The 18578-nt window shown below is 48.1% G+C and overlaps 1 protein-coding gene across 1 annotated transcript; it reads right to left on the reverse strand.

Moving 5' to 3' along the window:
* Positions 1–117: 117 nt before the first annotated feature.
* Positions 118–17821, reverse strand: polr2a (RNA polymerase II subunit A). The gene is given in 30 exon segments (XM_067261934.1): positions 118–4235; positions 4538–4687; positions 4808–4921; positions 7316–7502; positions 7897–8100; positions 8406–8588; positions 8813–8917; positions 9032–9132; positions 9248–9455; positions 9807–10070; positions 10323–10528; positions 11183–11288; positions 11461–11632; positions 11850–12033; positions 12325–12547; positions 12765–12968; positions 13116–13210; positions 13327–13495; positions 13585–13794; positions 14013–14223; positions 14589–14713; positions 14805–14937; positions 15048–15146; positions 15148–15266; positions 15349–15510; positions 15650–15931; positions 16026–16199; positions 16377–16513; positions 16666–16798; positions 17531–17821. Coding segments are annotated over 30 exon segments (5904 nt in total). The 5' UTR covers positions 17618–17821; the 3' UTR covers positions 118–3078.
* Positions 17822–18578: the final 757 nt, after the last annotated feature.

Consider the following 18578-nt stretch of genomic DNA (forward strand, 5'->3'; position numbering starts at 1 on the left):
TCTGATCTAATCACTTGTGTAAGTCTATAGTTAAATTAAAGGACGAGGAAGATAATTTCCCTTCTGCTTACATAGTGAATAAAGTTAACATATTTTATTAAAAAAACAAGACAAGTGTGTAGTAAAATTTTTTATTCTTTTTTTTTTCAAAGTCAAAAAAACAAAACAAAAAAGATACAGAGAATGAAATATTGAATTGATTTTTATACAGTGGCAATTTCTTATTTTAATTTAAACCTTCTATCCCCAGACATTCTGTCCCGGTTGCTCTCCAACCCATGAAAACCCTGTCTCATCACTGACACATGCGCTCACCTGTCAAAACATTCACACACACTTTCATCCACATGCACACAACTGGGAGTCCCGGTTTCTGGAATTAACTGGACAACAACTATGGGATATGAATGTGCTAGATGAAAATTGTAGTGACTACCCATTTACATCCAACACTGGCTAAGCCCGTGTTTTCCCCCAATGCAGCAGGCAGTCCAATCAATTCAAGAGCCACGGGAAACATTTGGTCGATGGGAATTAAAACAGGAAACAGAAATAAAGTCGAAATGTTTCCGACCATGAACCAGACAGTGCAGTTCAAGAAATTCCACAGGGACAGAACTTCAACTGTCTGAGGACTCCCAGGACCTATTCGGTACTCCCTCCCCAAGCCCACCCCGAGATTCCCCAAATCACAGGTACATACACTGGTAGAAAAAGGACAAACACTGATTTCAGAAACGATCAGGGACACTTGTGGATGAAGAGGGGAGAGAGGGAGGAGACCCCGCAATTCCAATAAAAAGTTGGGAAAAGATGTTGCATTTCCTGTCCTATTGCTTGGGTGGAACCAAGAAAAGGGAAAGTATCTGTGCTCCATTGTCAATCAAGCCAAAGAATCAAACACTAGCTTCCCTTTACCAAACCTGCATGTAAAAGCTCCCAGAAATGAAACTAAGTCTATGCTTGATACATTTTCAAAATAGATGTAAAAGGATTCACAAAATTGCACTAATGTAGTGGGTAGGACGTTTATATGAATAGAAGTCAAAAGTTACGTTTTGATGGTGTCTGCCTAAAAATCCTTCAATTGAATCAGTTTCCTCTTTGAACAAAAGTCTCCATCACCTACCCCAGATGAGGCCTGTATCGCCCCCCAGTGTTCAGGAGCGTAACTTCTACCTGAACTTTGCCTTTCTGCCTACACAGGGGAACCACTTCAGCAGTAACATATTTACAGAATGAAGCCTCGCAAACGACTGCATGCAACATTTAGAACAATGGCTGAAGAACTTGGGCAGACATTTGGTTTGGTTGACCTGACATGGTCGAGTGGAAAGGCTATAAGGAAATAATAAGGGTATGAACTCCAAGGCAAGAGTGGGAAACGTTCTCCTTTCCCTCTCTAAACGCTTCTATCCACAGTACCTGAACATAAGCCTTAGCAAAGAGATTTCACAAAGTCGTCACCGGAAGCAAAAAAAAAAAAAAAAAAAAAGAGCAAAAGAAAAAACAACAAAATAACAGGTTTTCCTCTATTCTTATCCACACAGAATACATTTTTCTTTTTTCTTCTTTTAAATAAATTGAATAGCAAGTCCAAATAGCGAGATAATCAGAATCGGAACAAATATTATTGAACAATGGGAGGGATTCAAAGTCGATGTACCAACCTAAAACTTGATTAAAACGTATTAACAGGTACTGCTCATGCAAACGATGACAGAAGCAGCAAAGCTAAACTAGTATCCCTCGTACACCTACGCCCCCATCTCCTTGAATCCAAATAATAGAATCAACATCCTGATATTAAATGAGTATTTCGTTTTTTTTTTTTTTTTATAGAAATCAACCATCCTAGTGTTTAGGTGGAAAGGATTCTAATCCTGCCCCCTCCAAAAAACAGAAGAAAAAAAAAGAAAAATAATTTTTGCAGTCTTGTATAAGTTCTCCAAATGTTGAAGGAGGTTAGGGATGCTGGTGGGTGTTTTTGACATCTTTCAGGCTTGTCTTTGGGGTTTAGGTAGGAAGGGGTTAAAGGGTATTTTGTAAGCAGAGGACATTTGTGAATAAAGAGAAAAATGTGGGCTTAGCCACAGAAGAATTTCATGCGCCCTTCCCCCCCCTGCAGACTGTCCTCTCTCGCTCCTGTTTCCACATCAAATGACGACATCCGAGTGGCTTTTCGAATCCACAGCTGTGCTCAGTTCAATCAGGCCACCCTTTCTATAAGCATCCAAAGCAGTTTGGAATTGCACAAGAGTAACTTCAATTGTAAGACAAGCTATCCTTCTGATTAATGTTTCTCATCTCTGGCCCAACCATCTGATATCAAAAGCTCAATGTTCCTCCACCAACCATAACTGTCAGCAACTATACATTTAAGAAAAACAATTGGGGAAAAAAAACAAAACTACTAAAGATAAGTTTTTAGTAAAATATGCAATAAAGACCGTCTCAACTAACTCCTGACTGTTTTTTTTTTGGAAGCTTAAATGCTTTAATTAAGGAGATAAATACAATCCACTGGTAGCTTTTCAAAAGGCTTTTGGCAATGCTTGAGCTCTCCAATACAACTCTATACATCCAACACTGAAGTTGAGTTAGTGAGAAAGAGAGCTAAATGCAGTGAAATATATACCGGTAGGAGGCCATCTTGTCAGTGTTCCATTGCAACTTTCCAACCCCCCCCACCATCTCCTTTCTACTCCACTCTTAGTTTTCAAACACCCTGTGTGAAAATTTAAAACTGGAAAACAAAAAAAGGTCTATTTCAGAAAAGGCAGCCTTTTTTCACCTGGCTAAACAGTTCAAGTCTATCAAATACAATAGTAGTAAAGATCTCTGGAGCCCCCTTCCCCCTAAGATGAGTAAGAGGCTAGGGGTACAGCAGTCCAAAAGGGAGGGGGGGGGGGGAGAGAGAGCGTTTCACAAATGGAACCCCTTAGTTTTGCGTCGAATTTCCAAGCACCACCTCCAGTAGAGAAGAGGGGCTCATCCTTCGGTAGTTCACCCCAGGTGTGGGATGCATGTTTAGGGCAGCGGGGATCCCCTCAGCTGCCTCCTCTCCTCCAGGCTCTCTCAGTTGTTCTCCTCGTCGCTGTCATCGGGGCTGATGGCCGGACTGGTGAGGCTGTAGGTGGGCGAGGTGGGGCTGTAGCCAGGGGACGTGGGGCTGTAGGTGGAGCCTTTGGGGCTGGTAGGTGAGTAGGTGGGGGAGGTGGGGGAGTACTTAGGCGAGGTTGGAGAGTAGGTGGGGGAGGTGGGAGAGTACTTGGGACTGGTAGGGGTGTAGGTGGGCGAGGTGGGCGAGTAGGTGGGTGAGGTGGGGCTGTATTTGGGGGTTGTTGGGGAGTAAGTGGGGGAGGTGGGAGAGTATTTGGGTGAGGTGGGGGAGTACTTGGGCGAGGTGGGGGAGTACTTGGGCGAGGTGGGGGTGTACTCTGGAGAGCTGGGGCTGTAGGAGGGGGAGGTGGGTGTGTACTTGGGGGAGGTGGGGGAGTAGGAGGGGGAGCTGGGGCTGTAGGAAGGCGAGCTGGGGGTGTAGGTGGGAGACTGGGGGGTGAAGCGAGGGCTGGAGGGAGAGTAGGATGGAGAGGTGGGGGAGTAAGATGGGGAGGTGGGCGAGTAGTTGGGGGAGGTGGGGGTGTAGTTGGGGGAGGTGGGGGAGTAGGAGGGCGAGGTGGGGGAGTAGGAGGGCGAGGTGGGGGAGTAGCTGGGGGATGTCGGGGTGTAGTTGGGGGAGGATGGACTGTAGCTGGGGGAGGTGGGGGAGTACGAGGGGGAGGTGGGGGAGTAGGAGGGGGATGTCGGAGAGTAAGATGGGGAGGTGGGGGAGTAGGAGGGGGAGGTGGGGGAGTAAGAGGGAGAGGTGGGACTGTAGCTGGGCGATGTCGGGCTATAGCTGGGGGAGGTGGGGCTGTAGCTGGGAGAGGTGGGGGAGTACGAGGGGGAGGTGGGGGAGTACGAGGGGGAGGTGGGGGAGTAAGATGGGGATGTTGGGGAGTAGGAGGGGGAGGTGGGGGAGTAGGATGGGGAGGTGGGGGAGTAAGATGGAGAAGTGGGGGAATAGGAGGGCGAGGTGGGGCTGTAGTTTGGGCTGGTGGGGGAGTAGGAGGGGGAAGTGGGGGAGTAGGAGGGGGAGGTGGGGGAGTAGCCGGGGCTCTGAGGGGTGTAGCCCCCTGGGGAGCGGGGCTCGTAGGCGGGGGAGGTGGGGGAGTAGTTTGGAGACATTGCTCCTGAAAAGCAAAACATTTAAATGAATGATCAGAAGGACTCTTATGGGAGATCCTCCTTCATAGAGAATTATACTTGAGGAATCAATCAAGGAACAGTCTGTATTAACTAGCCACATCATAAAACAGCCTCTTAGCTGTCAATTGCGGTGATATGACACGGTACTCATCTATGACATTATGTAAAACTATGACAACAAACAAAATGACAACATTTTCATACAGAAATTGCAATCCAACATTGAAAATACAGTCAGACAAAGGCTTTGTTGTGATGATGCTGAGAGCCAGGTGCAGACACAGACCTGGGGAGGGGATGTAGGGGCTGGCTGGGCCTGGGGAGCCAGGAGACCCAGGAGTGGGGGACCAGGCTGGAGAGTAGCCAGGAGAGAATCCACTGGCATCGGACGCAGCGCTGGGAGAGAAGCCTGCCGCCCCGGGGGTCATCCCGCTACCTGGAGGTCAAAGAGCAAAGGTCACAGGAGTCAGTCAATGAGTCAGGCTAGGAGACATGGGAAATAAACCTGGTCACCCCCCCCCCCTCTCTGATATCTCCAGCCACGCTGTGTACTCACCCACGCTGGGGGACCAGGCGCCGTAGGCCGGGGTGGCACCCGTGTTCCAGGGGGTCATGGCAGGGGACATGCCACTCATGGGGCTGGGCGCAGAGCCAAAGAACATTCCAGTGGCTGGAGACAAGCAAACAGAGACACTTTAATGGTTGAGAAAAATAAATTCAACAAAACATATATATAATAATAACATATATGTATATTTTAATACTAATAACAATAACATAATAATAAAAATAATTGGGTGTTCTTTGGGCACAACCTTTGTTCTCTCACATATATTATTTATTGTTTATTTTCGCCCCCCTAAGGATCAGTCAATATTTGGACTACATACACAACGGCGGTGTCAAAAGGTTCGTCTTGGTAGCGATTGCGTTGGTTGTATTTTTATTTACGTTCCGTTGCATGGTTTAAGTAGAAATTGCGTTTTTGTGGTGAAAAGTGAAGCTAACGGTGGCTAATTTGCTAGCCACAGTCACTGACGTTACTAACGTCACTAACGTCACGAAAACACGCGTGACTACCTGTAGCAGAACATTCGTTTCACATCTGTTAACTTGGGGGATAGCTAGGTTAACTATAGCTTTACTGCAAGTCAGCTGCAGTAAACTACACAGCTGTTTAGGAAGTCAACCGGCGACAGAACATGTTCGGCACTCCCCTTACTTAAATCAAAAGTCTATCTAACTGCTAACCTTAACTTCATTGCCACAGCCTAAACTTTGTCAATCTGTTCATGAAAATAATTAATTCCAGCCTAAACCGTAAAACGGAACGTTAAATCCAATTCAACCAACGCAATCGCTACCAAGACGAACACAGCAGTAGTCTAGTACTGTACCGTAGTAGTAGTACAATTTACCGGGGCAGCTTCTCCACACTTCTGTTACTGTTGTTACTTAATGATCCGCTACCAGTGAGCTTTGTGAAAGCGATTTTCCACTAAATAAATGTCAAGCTTATTTACGTTTTTGGGGGAATATTTTCAGTTAGAAGATGGTACTGTTTGAATCGCGATTCAATCTTCTACTGCCGGTAACGTTGTAGAATAATCTTCAAAGGGGGTTCTTTATTCGTGAATGAATGCAATGAGTAGGCTAAATGCATGAAAATATCACGAGAAGGGAAAAACTTAAAAGGACGTTTACGTCATAGAGATTAGGTCAATTTTTACACCGGTCTGCCAAATTTATTCGTTTTGATTCAACGATGAGGATGCCTTTTGCAGGGGAAATGAGAAGATCTATTTCATTCTACACTTCACTCGTATTTTCAGTTGTAAATGAGCAGCAAAAAAAAAAATGCTTTTAAATCTATGTAATCTTTATAAATAATAAGTATGCATTTTTATATAAAATATACAGAAATATCAGTTTTAAAAATGTCATTCAAAAACTGACCCCTGTGCAACCGACGCAAGCAAGCACACCCTACAATTTCCCCAGAAATTATACCCTCTCTAGTTATTAAGATAATTATATACAGCCCCGGAAAAAAATTCAGAGACCACTGTACCTTTTTTTTCCCTTTCCAAATATTTATATAAGGAAAGTTAAGGGAGGAACAGAAGGGTTCAACTTAGTGGCCTGAATTGAACCCTTCTATTGCTCTGTTTTGTTTTCTCCTTCTCAACGTTTTTGGAAAGGAAAGAAACAGGTGTAGTGGTCTCTTCTCCAGAGCTGTGTGTGTGTGTGTGTGTCTATATAATTACTAGTGCTGTCAAACGATTACAATATTTAATCGCATTAATGTCATAGTTAACTTGCGATTAATCGCACATTTTTATGTCCCTTGATTTCTTTTTGTCCAATTATTTTTGGATATTTGGAGAAGTGGATCGGATTGCTTGGTGCAAATGTTTTTTTTTTTTTTTTTTAAACAACTTTGCAATCGCCTGGCTTTGACGAGGGGGCGGAGAATTCGCATCAGCTGTGTGCTTGGCCATCAAGTGGTATTTCAGACTAGACGTGCTGCGATGATAGCTCAGTTCACAACGACAAAAACACACATTACTTTGGTCTTGTCAATGGAACCATTTGGCAACTTTTTTAAAGTAAAATTTCCATTCAGAATCTTATTGGCATCCATTTCGGCGTCTCGCAAATCGCAATCCACTCAAAACATAACGTTAGCCTACTACTCTTTAGCCGGCTCGCAAGCCCAAAAAAGTGTGTGCGGCCTGCCTGTTGTTTTGTTTGCGGTCTAGCTAGATCCGGTGTGGTGTTGTCGTTTTTCTAACGTCAGTAGTTGCTGCAACAGCATGTGAAAAAAAAACGACAAAATTTGCTAGGCCAAAAAGAACGTTAATCGTGCGATAATAAATTGACGCCGTTAAAATGGGTTTGCGTTAACGCCGTTAATAACCCGTTAAACTGACAGCACTAATAATTACATATATAAATAAATCAAATACATGGAGGAGGCTAGAGACAGGATTCAGAGATTCGCGGTTGATGTGGTGGTTGTAATAGCACCAGACAATGCTGGAGATGGAGGTATGGTACTCACGTCCAGCCACGCTGATCCCGGGGATGTTGGTGGGGATCTCCATGCCGTACTTGCACTTCTCAGCATCCAGCAGCAGGTCGAAGCAGCCCGTCCCCGCCGGGGCCAGCTGGCCCAGCATGATGTTCTCAGACACGCCCTTCATGGGGTCGCTCTCCCCGTGGGAAGATGCCTCCATCAGCACGTCCACCTGGGGGAAGGGGGGGGGGACGGGACAGGTGGATGTTAGGAGGGGGTTGGTGGAGAGTGGAACAATGTTGTGGTGAAAATTGGGGGACATCGGATAAAGTTTGTGATGAGCTTGTCTTCTTTGAAATTGTAGGTTGGTTTAGTTGTAGGTCTATGGGCACATGTGACACAGCTTGTAAAAGGGTTGTACTAATACAGTTTGATTTGATGCTGTTGTAGGGGGTTGGTGGAGAATGTGGCTAACCCTTAGGCTGGGGCGCTCGACCTAAATGGCAGGTGGAAGGTGAAAACAGCACAAATGTCGGCTAAATGTTACAATCACGTTCCCCCCCCCCCCCCCAACCCCTCATCATCATCCCAGCTGGGAGGAGACCCACAACGCATCAGGCTCTCACCGTCTCCTCGAAGGAGCACTTCATGAGCGGGCCCGTGTCCTGCCTGTTGATGCCGTGGCGGGTGATGGCCATCAGGTGACCCCTGCTGGTCATGGTGTCGCACAGCAGAGCCAGGTGGCGGTAGTTGACGTAGGAGCCGTCGAAGGAGATGACGTGGTACAGCTCCCTCTCCAGCGCCTTGCGCACCGCCTCAATGCCCAACACCTGGGGAGGACGGCGGGAACGAGACAGATTCATATAAAACTTCATTGCGCTTTGTCCTCCCTTTTTGACTATGTCATATTGGTATATGAAATGCACCTCGTTTTTGTTTCAGCTTTGGAAGTCTTAAAAAAAAAATAACCCCTTTCCTATATTCCCCTTCCAATTCTCACATTTCATTTCAATCCTCCTATATTTAAATCGGAACGCTCATCTATGAAATGCAAGTCATCGTGTGTACTGAAAGCCGATCACGTGTCCACATTTGAACTCTGAGAGAGACTGGGGAGGCGGGGGCGAGCGCGCACCGTGAAGATCTCCACGATGTCGTTGGAGGTGGTCCTGACGGGGTCCACGTCCTTCTCGCTGAGGACCCTCATGAGGCCCACGCCGTCCGTCTCCAGGATCCACTCCTGCAGGGCCTTGAACTCCCCGTCCTCCGTGATGATGATCTTCTTCTTGTTGTCCGTCTGGGGCAAGTGCATGTACACCTGGAACAGAGGACGGGGGGGGGGGGAAGAGAGAGAGACGAGGGGAGAGGGGGTGGGGGGGAGTTAGACCACCGAGGCATGAGCAGACAGATGGGCGTTAGGCACGTATGGCAAGTAAATATTGCTGAATATTGTGACGGTTGGTGAAACTGAAGGTGAGGGGATTGTAGGGTATATGTTCTTTGTGGCTGTTTGACCGTGTGTGTAGGCCATCTCCCAATCACCTTGCTGATCTGCTCGATGCCCTGTAGCGTCATGTCTGTCAACATGTTGGACTCGATGCATCTCAGGAACACGTCGTCGTCCATCTTGTCCACCACTTCCTCGTCCTGCACAGAGAAAAGGCACAGAGAAAAGGCGGTCGGTCTCTCGGATGAATCCTCGTTCCAAAACACCCCTGTGTTTCATTTCAAGGACGGGCTCCAGTGTGACCCCTCTCTCACCTCCTGGAATTTGTTCTCATCGCTGTTCATGATCCGGATTCTCAGCACCAGCTTCTCAGCGTTGTCGTCGTTGAAGATGCAGTTCAAGTCATCTCCGAAACCTGGAGTAAACGAGCCCAGGAGCAGAGTGAGCAGGTGTGTGTGTGTTCCAGAGCGAGTGTGGTCGTGTTGTAAAGTGGATTCTGATTCTAGCGCTAGCTCCCATGGGCCACCTACCGGCGTTGATCTTCTCGGCGATCTGCTCCATGGTGAGCTTGCGGTCCGTCATGTGCTTGCGGTCCAGCTCGATGCGGAGCAGCCAGGGGGAGATGCGGGTCACGTCGAAGTCGGGCATCTCGTAGTAGACGTTGACCCACTCCTGGTCCTCCGTCACCACTGTGCTCTGGGGGTTGGGGTCGTAGTAGATGGCCGTGTTGGCAGTCACCTGGGGGGGGGGGGGGGGGGGGCATTGGTTAAAACAAAGGCGTTCAAGTACATTTCATATCAACCCAACTACCTAATCCTTGACCTAATCCATATGGCCATTATTCCTGCCTTCCAAACAGAAGCTTAGGCCCCGATTCCCCAGACATGGATTAAGCTTAGTTCCAAAGTACGAGAAATTCAATGAAGATCTCCATTGAAAATGTTTTTAGCCGAGTACCATGTTTCTCCATGTCTGGGAAACCTTAGTGTGGGGCCTTCGTGTCTAGGTTTGACGTTTTCGGTTTGAAATTGGTCCCAGACGCCCATGTTCCCGATGAGCGTCCCGAAGCTTCTCGGGTCGGGCGCCTACCTTTCTCAGGGTGGTGTGCTCCAGCCGACAGAGGATGTCCTTGGCCCGCTCGGCGTCGCGGGCCGCCTGGCCCAGCAGGAAGACGGTGAGCGAGGGCGTCTTGGGCCTCTTGGAGATGTTGATCAGCTCCTTGAGACGGGGCACGCCCAGGGTGACGTTCTTGGCCGACACGCCGGCGTAATGGAAGGTGTTCAGGGTCATCTGGGTGGCGGGCTCCCCCAGGGACTGGGCGGCCAGGGCCCCCACCATCTCGCCTGGGTGAGCCTGAGGAGGGACGGGGACGGGAGGTGAGTGGAGGGATGGGTGGTGGTGTAATGGCTACAGTGACTGATCATGTCGTTATCATTATCGAACTCGTTATCTAGCTTATGTTCTCTGAAAGGAGGGGGGGAGAGAGGGGGCTACGTCATATTGAATTATTACAACCTATTTAATGGTTGATCGTATCTCATTCTTAAGTTGTGTGTATGCGTGCACGCGTGTCTCCCCCCCCCCCCCCCCCCCCCCCTCGCTTACGATGGACTGGTTGAACTTGGACTCGATCTCCCCCAGCAGCCAGTCGAAGGCCTCGGTGGTCAGGCGGAACTCCTCGGTCATGCGGCGCGAGCTGAGCGTGGAGCGCAGATGGATGTTGAAGAGCAGCGTGGCGTTCTGCTGGGCCTGCCGGCTCAGCGGGTCTTCCCCGTTCACGATCACCAGCTTCTTGCTCAGGTCCTGCACACCTAGGGGAGCGAGGGGAGGGGGGACGGGGACAGAGACAGAGTTGAGTCGTGTAGACCACTCTGAAGTCTGTTTACGGTGCTTTTCATTTTCGGGACCTTTCTTGGACTTGGGAGTTTTGTTGAATACCATTATGTTCAATTGTGACACACACGACTCAGCCTCCTTGCCATTTTACAATGAATTGTGGCCATTTATTTCAATTTGCCAACTATCCAAGAGTTAAAGCAACCCAGGCTTTGTCAGTATAAGAATCTATGTCCCAGAGTGACTTACCTGAAAGCCCACCGAGGCACAATGCTGGAGATCCTGTAAGCGATCTCTCAATTACTCTAAGTAGTCTGTGCTCTTTATATAGCCAGCATTGATAGGCCTGCAGGCTTTATATAGCTGTAAGCAGTAGCTGGCACTTTACTGGCTATAATCCTGCGAGCTGTCGTTTGGACGAGTCATGTTGAAAAGCGGTACGCCAGTAGAGAATGGGTAGTAGCATGTAGAATAATGCCTCCGAGACAATGACCCACATCCAATCCCCACAAAAATTCAATATGGCTGCCTCTGAACTTTCTACTGCGAATCTACTCGCTCAACTCACCGCTCCTCAGGATGCTAGCATTGACCTACGACCTAGCGTTTTTTTTGCGGTTCATGCTTACCCTCGACAACTCGCAAGGGGTTGAGGTCGGTTGCCGTACGAGGGTTGATCCTGAAGATTTTCTGGGCGTTCCATATCATCCTGGCCAAGTTGCAAGGCAGCACCACCTGGAGGTGAGGAGGGAGATTGCGACCGTTAAAACTTTCAACAATGGCTTGCGAGTGGTAGTTGTCACTGTTGCGCGCGCGCGAGCACAGGACTGCAAATCCTTGAGGGGCCGTGTACAGGAGAGTTGGTTTGTGGCGTTGTACAGTATCTATGTGACCCTCCCTCCCTCACCTTGCTGTCCCCGGTGGGGAAGATGGCTCGGAGGATCTCCCTGTCCTCCTTCATCTTCTCAAACTCCTTCTCCAGGGTGCTCTGCACCAGAGCGTTGGTCATCACGTCCTTCACCACGTCCTCCTGCAGGGTGCGCCTCAGGGCACGCTCGTTCGAGCAGTCAAACTTAAACCTGGACGGATTAAGGGGGGGGGGGGGGGGTTAACTGTCAGAAGGGCTGAGCGCTACATGACGACCGATAACCGTGTCGGCCATGCTGGCTTGAGGAGTGACACTTGTTCCCATCCCCGCCCACACTCTTGACGGTTATCAGTTCTTGGGATAGCTCATGGGGACAAATGGACTTCCGAAAGTCTCGACTCAACACGTTTAACCCGGGAGCGACTCACTTCTTCTCAAAAGCCTTGTTGGAGGGCTTCAGCGTGGCCATGTTCTGGAACTCCACCGACTCCCCAGCCAGGCCGTCCTCCCCGTAGCGCAGCTGCACCACCTGGTTGATGGAGTTCCTCACCGTGGCGTCGTACTTCACCATCACAGACTCCATAGACTTGATCAGACGACGCTGGATGTAACCTGGATGGAAAATGCACGGTTATCAGGTTGTTAACATAGCACCATTTATCCATCTTAGTCGAAGTCAACAACAACTTTGCAATGGAGAAGTGTGTAGATAAACACAAAAGTGACCAACTCATAGAGGATGTACTTTTGGTATTAAGAGTTTTAACTCTTAACAACACTTAACTGTTCTTGTCAAACACCCCATGCAAGAACGTCATCTTCCCTCATCACTTCCAGAAACTTCTGACTGAAACGTGAACCGGGCTTCTACTCCTTCTCAACGCCTTCTCCATGGTGACTCACCAGTCTCGGCCGTCTTCACGGCCGTGTCGATAAGCCCCTCCCTGCCTCCCATGGCGTGGAAGAAGAACTCTGTGGGCGTGAGGCCGGCCAGGTAGGAGTTCTCCACGAAGCCCCTGCTCTCAGGGCCGTAGTCGTCCTTGATGAAGTGGGGCAGCGTGCGGTGCTTGAAGCCGAAGGGGATTCGCTTCCCCTCAACGTTCTGCTGCCCCACCACGGCGATAACCTGGGGGGAAATAAAGAAAACATTTACCTCAAATTGTCAACAGGGGGACTCCACTGACTCAATACTTCACAAAATACTGTTTTGGGGGGAATTGTATTTAAAATAAACGAAACACCTAAAGCCATCCATTCCCATGTTCTCACAGACTGAACTGAACCCCTGGGACAAGAGTTTCGTGACACTAGTCTGCAGGACCCGGGTCTCCTGGGGAACGCACCTGGGAGATGTTAATCTTGGAGCCTTTGGAGCCGGCCACCACCATGGACTTGAAGTTGTTGTACTCCGACAGGGACTTCTGGGCGGAGGAACCCGTTTTGTCACGAGCGTCGTTCAGGATACGGTTGACCTGGTTCTCAAAGGTCTGCCTCAGTGTGTTACCGGGGGTGGGCTCCAGCTCGTTGTTGTGGGCCTTCTCAATCACCTGGAGGAGAACGCAAAAGAAATGTGCTCATGGGAAATGTTATGAGCATGTCTTTGCCGTAGAAGTGTTTAGCTTGTGAGTAGACTTGTTTTTTACTTGCACTTTGGTGGTTTTAAGACCTTTTTGTTTAGTTTTTTATGCTCGCACCTCTATCACATCCTGTTTGGCTTTCTTGATGGTGTTCTGAATGTCAAGGTATGTCTTGGCATCAGCAATGGAGTCCCCAATACCAATGGAGTGACCTGCACAGAAAGGTCGATATTAAAACAAAAGTTGTACCCTTATGAGACCCATCCCCCTCCCCCCCCCCTTCAGCTTAACCACGTCCTCGCAGGTCGACCCTGGAAACGCTGCTCACCCTCAATGAGCAGCCAGTTGTTGACCACCGTCTGGATGTTGGAGTAGAAGAGCCGGGTGACGTCGTGGCCCATCTCCAGGTAGGAGATGTGGACCAAGGAGCCGGCGGAGGTCCCCAGAGACTTCTTACACAGGATCCCCATGATCAGCTCTCCGTTCTCCACAATCACCTGAGGACACACACACAGACGATCTGAATTTCAGGAATCTTCTAGATGGTGTTGGGATTCAGGTACGGCTTGTGGGTTTTGTCGCTGACCTTGGTGTCGCCAGGGGAGATGTGCTTGTAGGGCCCGCTGTCCTCCTCGTCCGGGTGGGTGCTGTGAGTGCGGATGACGTTGATGTGGCCGGGGATGATGAGGCTGAAGATCTGCTTGCCTGTCCAAAAGGGCCGGGGCTTCAGGATGGCGGGCTGGGGCACCTTGCCATCCCACGTGGACAGGAACATCAGCAGGTTCATGACCTCACCCTGAGGAGGGCCCAGAAGAGTGAGGGAATGCAAAAAGGTTAGAAACTTTTCAAAAAGTGTGTATTCTCGCACGGTTACAAAGTACCCATCTCGAATATCTGATTTCGAAAGAGATCTGAGCAACAACGTTTGCTCGCGTACAGCTTGCGATGATTTTGTTTTCGAGTCACGGCACATATCACTAATCGTTCCGTGGTGTGTGAGTGCGAGTCCCTCACCCTCTCTAAGAAGACGTCTCTCTTGGTGAACTTGCGAACGGCCGTGAGGGTGTCCTGCACGATGCCCATGACGGGCCTGTTGGACTGGGGCGTGACAATCATACGAGGCACCATGGCCAGCTCCTGGATCTCCGCCCGGGTCTCCAGGGACTGGGGGAGGTGGAGGTTCATCTCGTCCCCGTCAAAGTCAGCGTTGTATGGGGTGGTCACACTATGGGGGGAGGGGAGAATGTCAATGTTGTTGAGTCTCAAGTTGTTTGTTTATTTTTAGGTGTTTGCAAGCTTTATCGTTCTGACATTCCTTGTTCTTTTCTATGCAAAGTATATCATCTTATTCTAAATCCAAATGTTCCAGAAAGAAAGTCCAAGAACGACTAATTATACACATACAAGCATTTTTATAAATACTAAACACTTTAATATATATATATATATATATATATATATATATATATATATATATATATATATATATATATATATATATATATATATATATATATAAGTATGTGGTATGTCATGCATGTCACATTAAGACTTTGAAGGGACAAGTCACAACATGTCTGAACCTAGTACCTGAGGTTGAGTCGGAAAGTGGACCAGGGCAGGATTCGAACCCTGTGCCCCATCATGGACATTTTATGTAGCGTGGGCTGTCTGTTGAAGATGATGATGTCTCCATCGCACATGTGTCTTTCCACCTGAGGAGCAGACAACACATTGGATCAATTGAAGTCAAGCTCTCACATAACGGCTCAAAGCACTCATTTTAGTAACATTCCCTCAGTTGACCTTGTAGCCAATCTGGAGGTGAAGGTCACTTGGTTTGGGGTGGAACCGGAGGTCGATTCGATCCCCGTTGTCACGGATGATATATTTGGCTCCTGGATACTGGCTGTTGCCTCTTCGCACAAGCTCTTGTAACCTGAACACAGGCAACCAAAAACAACATTGACAGTGGCGTCTGATAAGACAGTCAAATGGCCAATAAAGCCAACAGCGACATCCGACACAAGGTCAAACGCTCGGCTTCACCTGTCGATGTTGAAGGGCGTCACGATTTCCGGAAAGGTCATGTTGGCGGCGATTGACCGCGGCACACCGACTTGGTCGATCTGCAGGTTCGGGTCGGGTGATGACCGTCCGGGCGGAGAAGTCCACACGCTTCCCCATCAGGTTCCCCCTGACACGGCCCTCCTTCCCCTTCAGCCGCTGCTTGAGGGACTTGAGCGGCCGGCCAGACTTTTGCATCGCCTGAGGAGAGACCGAGAGGTATTCGTTTATCTAACGCAGGGACGGGAAAAAAAAGCGGGATTCCCCGGGGGAGCCTGCGTACCCTAGGCAGGCCCGGTAGCTCGTTGTCAATCATGGTGGCCACGTGGAACTGGAGCAGCTTGACGTCCTCGGCGATGACGTGGGCCGCCGCGCCGCTCTGCTCGTTCCGGCGCAGCTGGTTGTTTATCTTGACGATGTCCGCGAGTTTGTGCGTCAAGTCGTCCTGGGAGAACGAAAAAGAGGACAGTTCGTCACCCCGTCTAGCTAGCGCGCATCGGATATGACCTTTCAAATGTCATTAAAACAAACGACCCCTAATGCACGTCTTTTCGGTTTTTCCTTTTCGCCAAACAACGCCTCACCTGGTTACGAGCCGACCCCTGCATGACCACGGCAGGCCGGACGGCCAGAGGAGGCACGGGGAGGACGGTGACGATCATCCACTCGGGCCGGGCGAACTTGGGGTCCATGCCCAGGATGACGTCCTCCTCGTCGGAGATGCGCTTGAAGATCTCGTGGACGCGCTCGGGGTTCAGCAGGATCTTCTTCTCCTGGGAGTCCTCGTTGACGTGCTTCCACTCGGCGTACAGCTCCAGGCCGGAGCGGCGGATGCGGGGCTGGTAGCGCCCACAGCCACCGTGGCCCTGCAAGGCAGAAGAAGGAAGGAAAAACAAGGAAGTTAGAGCCGGAACTACTTAAAGAAGCACGCGTTCCACCAAGTCTCTCTCTTCACTCTACCTTTTCCTTAGAGATGTCCTCCTCGGTCTCCTGCTGCTCTACTCCGAACTTGTTGTCCATTTCCTCCCCACCTTCACATATGTTTTTTCCTTTACACAGGTCGTACACATGGGTCAGCCTCTTCCGAGGCTGCCCCTTCGACTTGGATAGGATGTCTTTGATCTTGGGGTTATTCTGGAAAATTAAGTAGGCAACAGAAACTGTTGGTTACCACAGGCCAGTGTCCGCTTGAATATTGTCGTACACAGCAATCTTTAGACAAATATTTTCTCACAACGGGACAGTGGTTGTGGATGATTTAGTATGAGTTGGTTGTGAAGGCTGTGTAGAGATGGTTTGCTGTGTACTGACCGAATCGACGAGGAGTTTAGAGCAGAAGAAGCAGACACACCGTAGAACCTTCATGATCTTTGTCATGAAGCCCACATGGAACACAGGCTTGGCCAGTTCTATGTGTCCAAAGTGACCTGGACATTCTGTCATGTTACCTGTGTGGCAAAAGGCAAAATTAGTTGTCAAACATATAAGGTCAATATCAGTTTGACTATGAATAAGTCATAAATAAAACGCTTTACAAATATCAGTAAAGTCAAGATAGGCCTACGTTATAAACCAAAATACAGCTTTTTTTTGTTTTTACCTGCACATGTCTGACACCTTCCAGATCGTTCTATGACCCCTTGTCTTGGGTCCATAAGGCCACCAAGTTTGGGACGCCCTCCTTCTGTGGTTTCGGGGTACTTAATCCCCCCTTCCGTAACAGACATCCGTTTCTAGGACAAAACATTGGAATTAAATCATTTGCATCCACCATTAGCAGTTACATCATTAAACGTACAGGGCATCATTGCACTGACACCAACACATTTTCTAACACAAAAATATATATAAAAGGAATTAAAGACAAATGTATGAAGAGCAATAATAAAGAAGACAATACTTTACTGTGAACCATAAAGCAAAGTGACTTAACTGGGTAGGTTTGATTGCTCAAATACTGCACATTGCAGCCAATGGTAAACTACGTTGCAACGGGTAACACCACATATTGTAAAGAACACATGCATAGCCTAGACTTTATTTGTGTTACCTTTTTATTATGAATTATTACAAAACATTTGGAGTGAAAAGCTAATGGTAGTGAATGCAACTTTAGGGAAACCCAATGACAATGTTAACTAAATGTTGCCAAATGTGTTTGTTTTTTTCAGCATACATGTAGAGCTTCCAAAGTAATAGGGAGTTTCATTCATGTTATGGCTTTGCTCAGTTGGAAAACGATGTGCTGAAAGTTTGTCAAACTTCCTGCAACATGCTCTACCTTGCTAGCGAGTTAGCTAGCTAGCTAGCTCTAGCTTGATTTAGCTAGCTAGGCTAGCTGCAAAGTACTTGCTTTGTAAACATAACCATTTCTTTGTCATCAAAGATCAATTCTAGGTGTAGTCATAATGATAAGATAAATGATCAGAAAGTAAATGACCCCCCATTCCCAAAGCAAAACCTACAAGCTCATCTGGGCTGATGATGCCGAATTGCACTCTCTTGATGAGGCGCAATGGGCATGCGCTGTCGCCGGAGGGCGGTCCGTGCATCCTGTCTACTCAAAGAGACGCGTCCTCCCTCGGCACGCCGCTTTTGTGAGAAGGAACAGCTTTAAAATGCCACCAGGACTCAGACCAGGCCGCCAACGGTGACCGGAATGTTTCCGATGGCGATATCCCAAGGACCCACGTTGTTAACTGTCCTAGGATCCTATTTATTTACGTTTTGGTCCTAACCGCTATCTGAACTAGCTGTCCCCCTCCCTTTTCCTGTTCTACACTCCAGTGCGCTCTAAGCGCATCTGAGCTCGAAAGGCTCCAACTCGTGCTTTTATAGACTGTATGCTTTGCTACAGGTTGACACACTCAAGGAAGCAGGGGCTGAACAGTCGGTAGGCGGGTTATGGATCCGCGTACTTAATCGCTAATTGGCTAGACGAGAGGACAACATGAATAATGCAATTCATAATACGCATGGCCAATAAAACCTTACGTTTCTTTCCATAAACCAATCAGAATAAGAGGAGGGCATTCAAGCGCTATAACTTCTTCTCATTGGTAAAATAAGGTTAAAGGAGGAGCTGCAATCTCATTTTAGTTTTAGTGTATTGCATATTCAATAAGCTTGAATTTGGTTTGTCCAAATTCGTATTAATATGTATTAGTCATGACAAACGGACCAATCCCTACAAAGATACTATAGCGCCTGAATAACTTTCGTTAAACCCGCCTCAATTCCGATATTTTCCGAACGTTTCCGATTCGTAATTTTTACCCTCAAAGCAAAAATAAAAAAAATCTGTGTTGTCTCGTTCGTCTCGCTCTGGATCAGCTACGACTCTTGGAAAAGAAGCTCGCGCATGAGGCCTACCTAAACCCTTGATGAAACCATAGATATATGATAAGTGTGATCTTGTAATTTTTTATTTAAAACCAGATCATATGATTTGTAATTCGACGCTTTTTTAGAATATGTCGAAATATTTATTTTATTTTCGTAACATTTGCATTT

This window comes from Osmerus mordax, chromosome 23 (genome assembly GCF_038355195.1).
Source record: "Osmerus mordax isolate fOsmMor3 chromosome 23, fOsmMor3.pri, whole genome shotgun sequence".
Classification (NCBI taxonomy): domain Eukaryota; kingdom Metazoa; phylum Chordata; class Actinopteri; order Osmeriformes; family Osmeridae; genus Osmerus; species Osmerus mordax.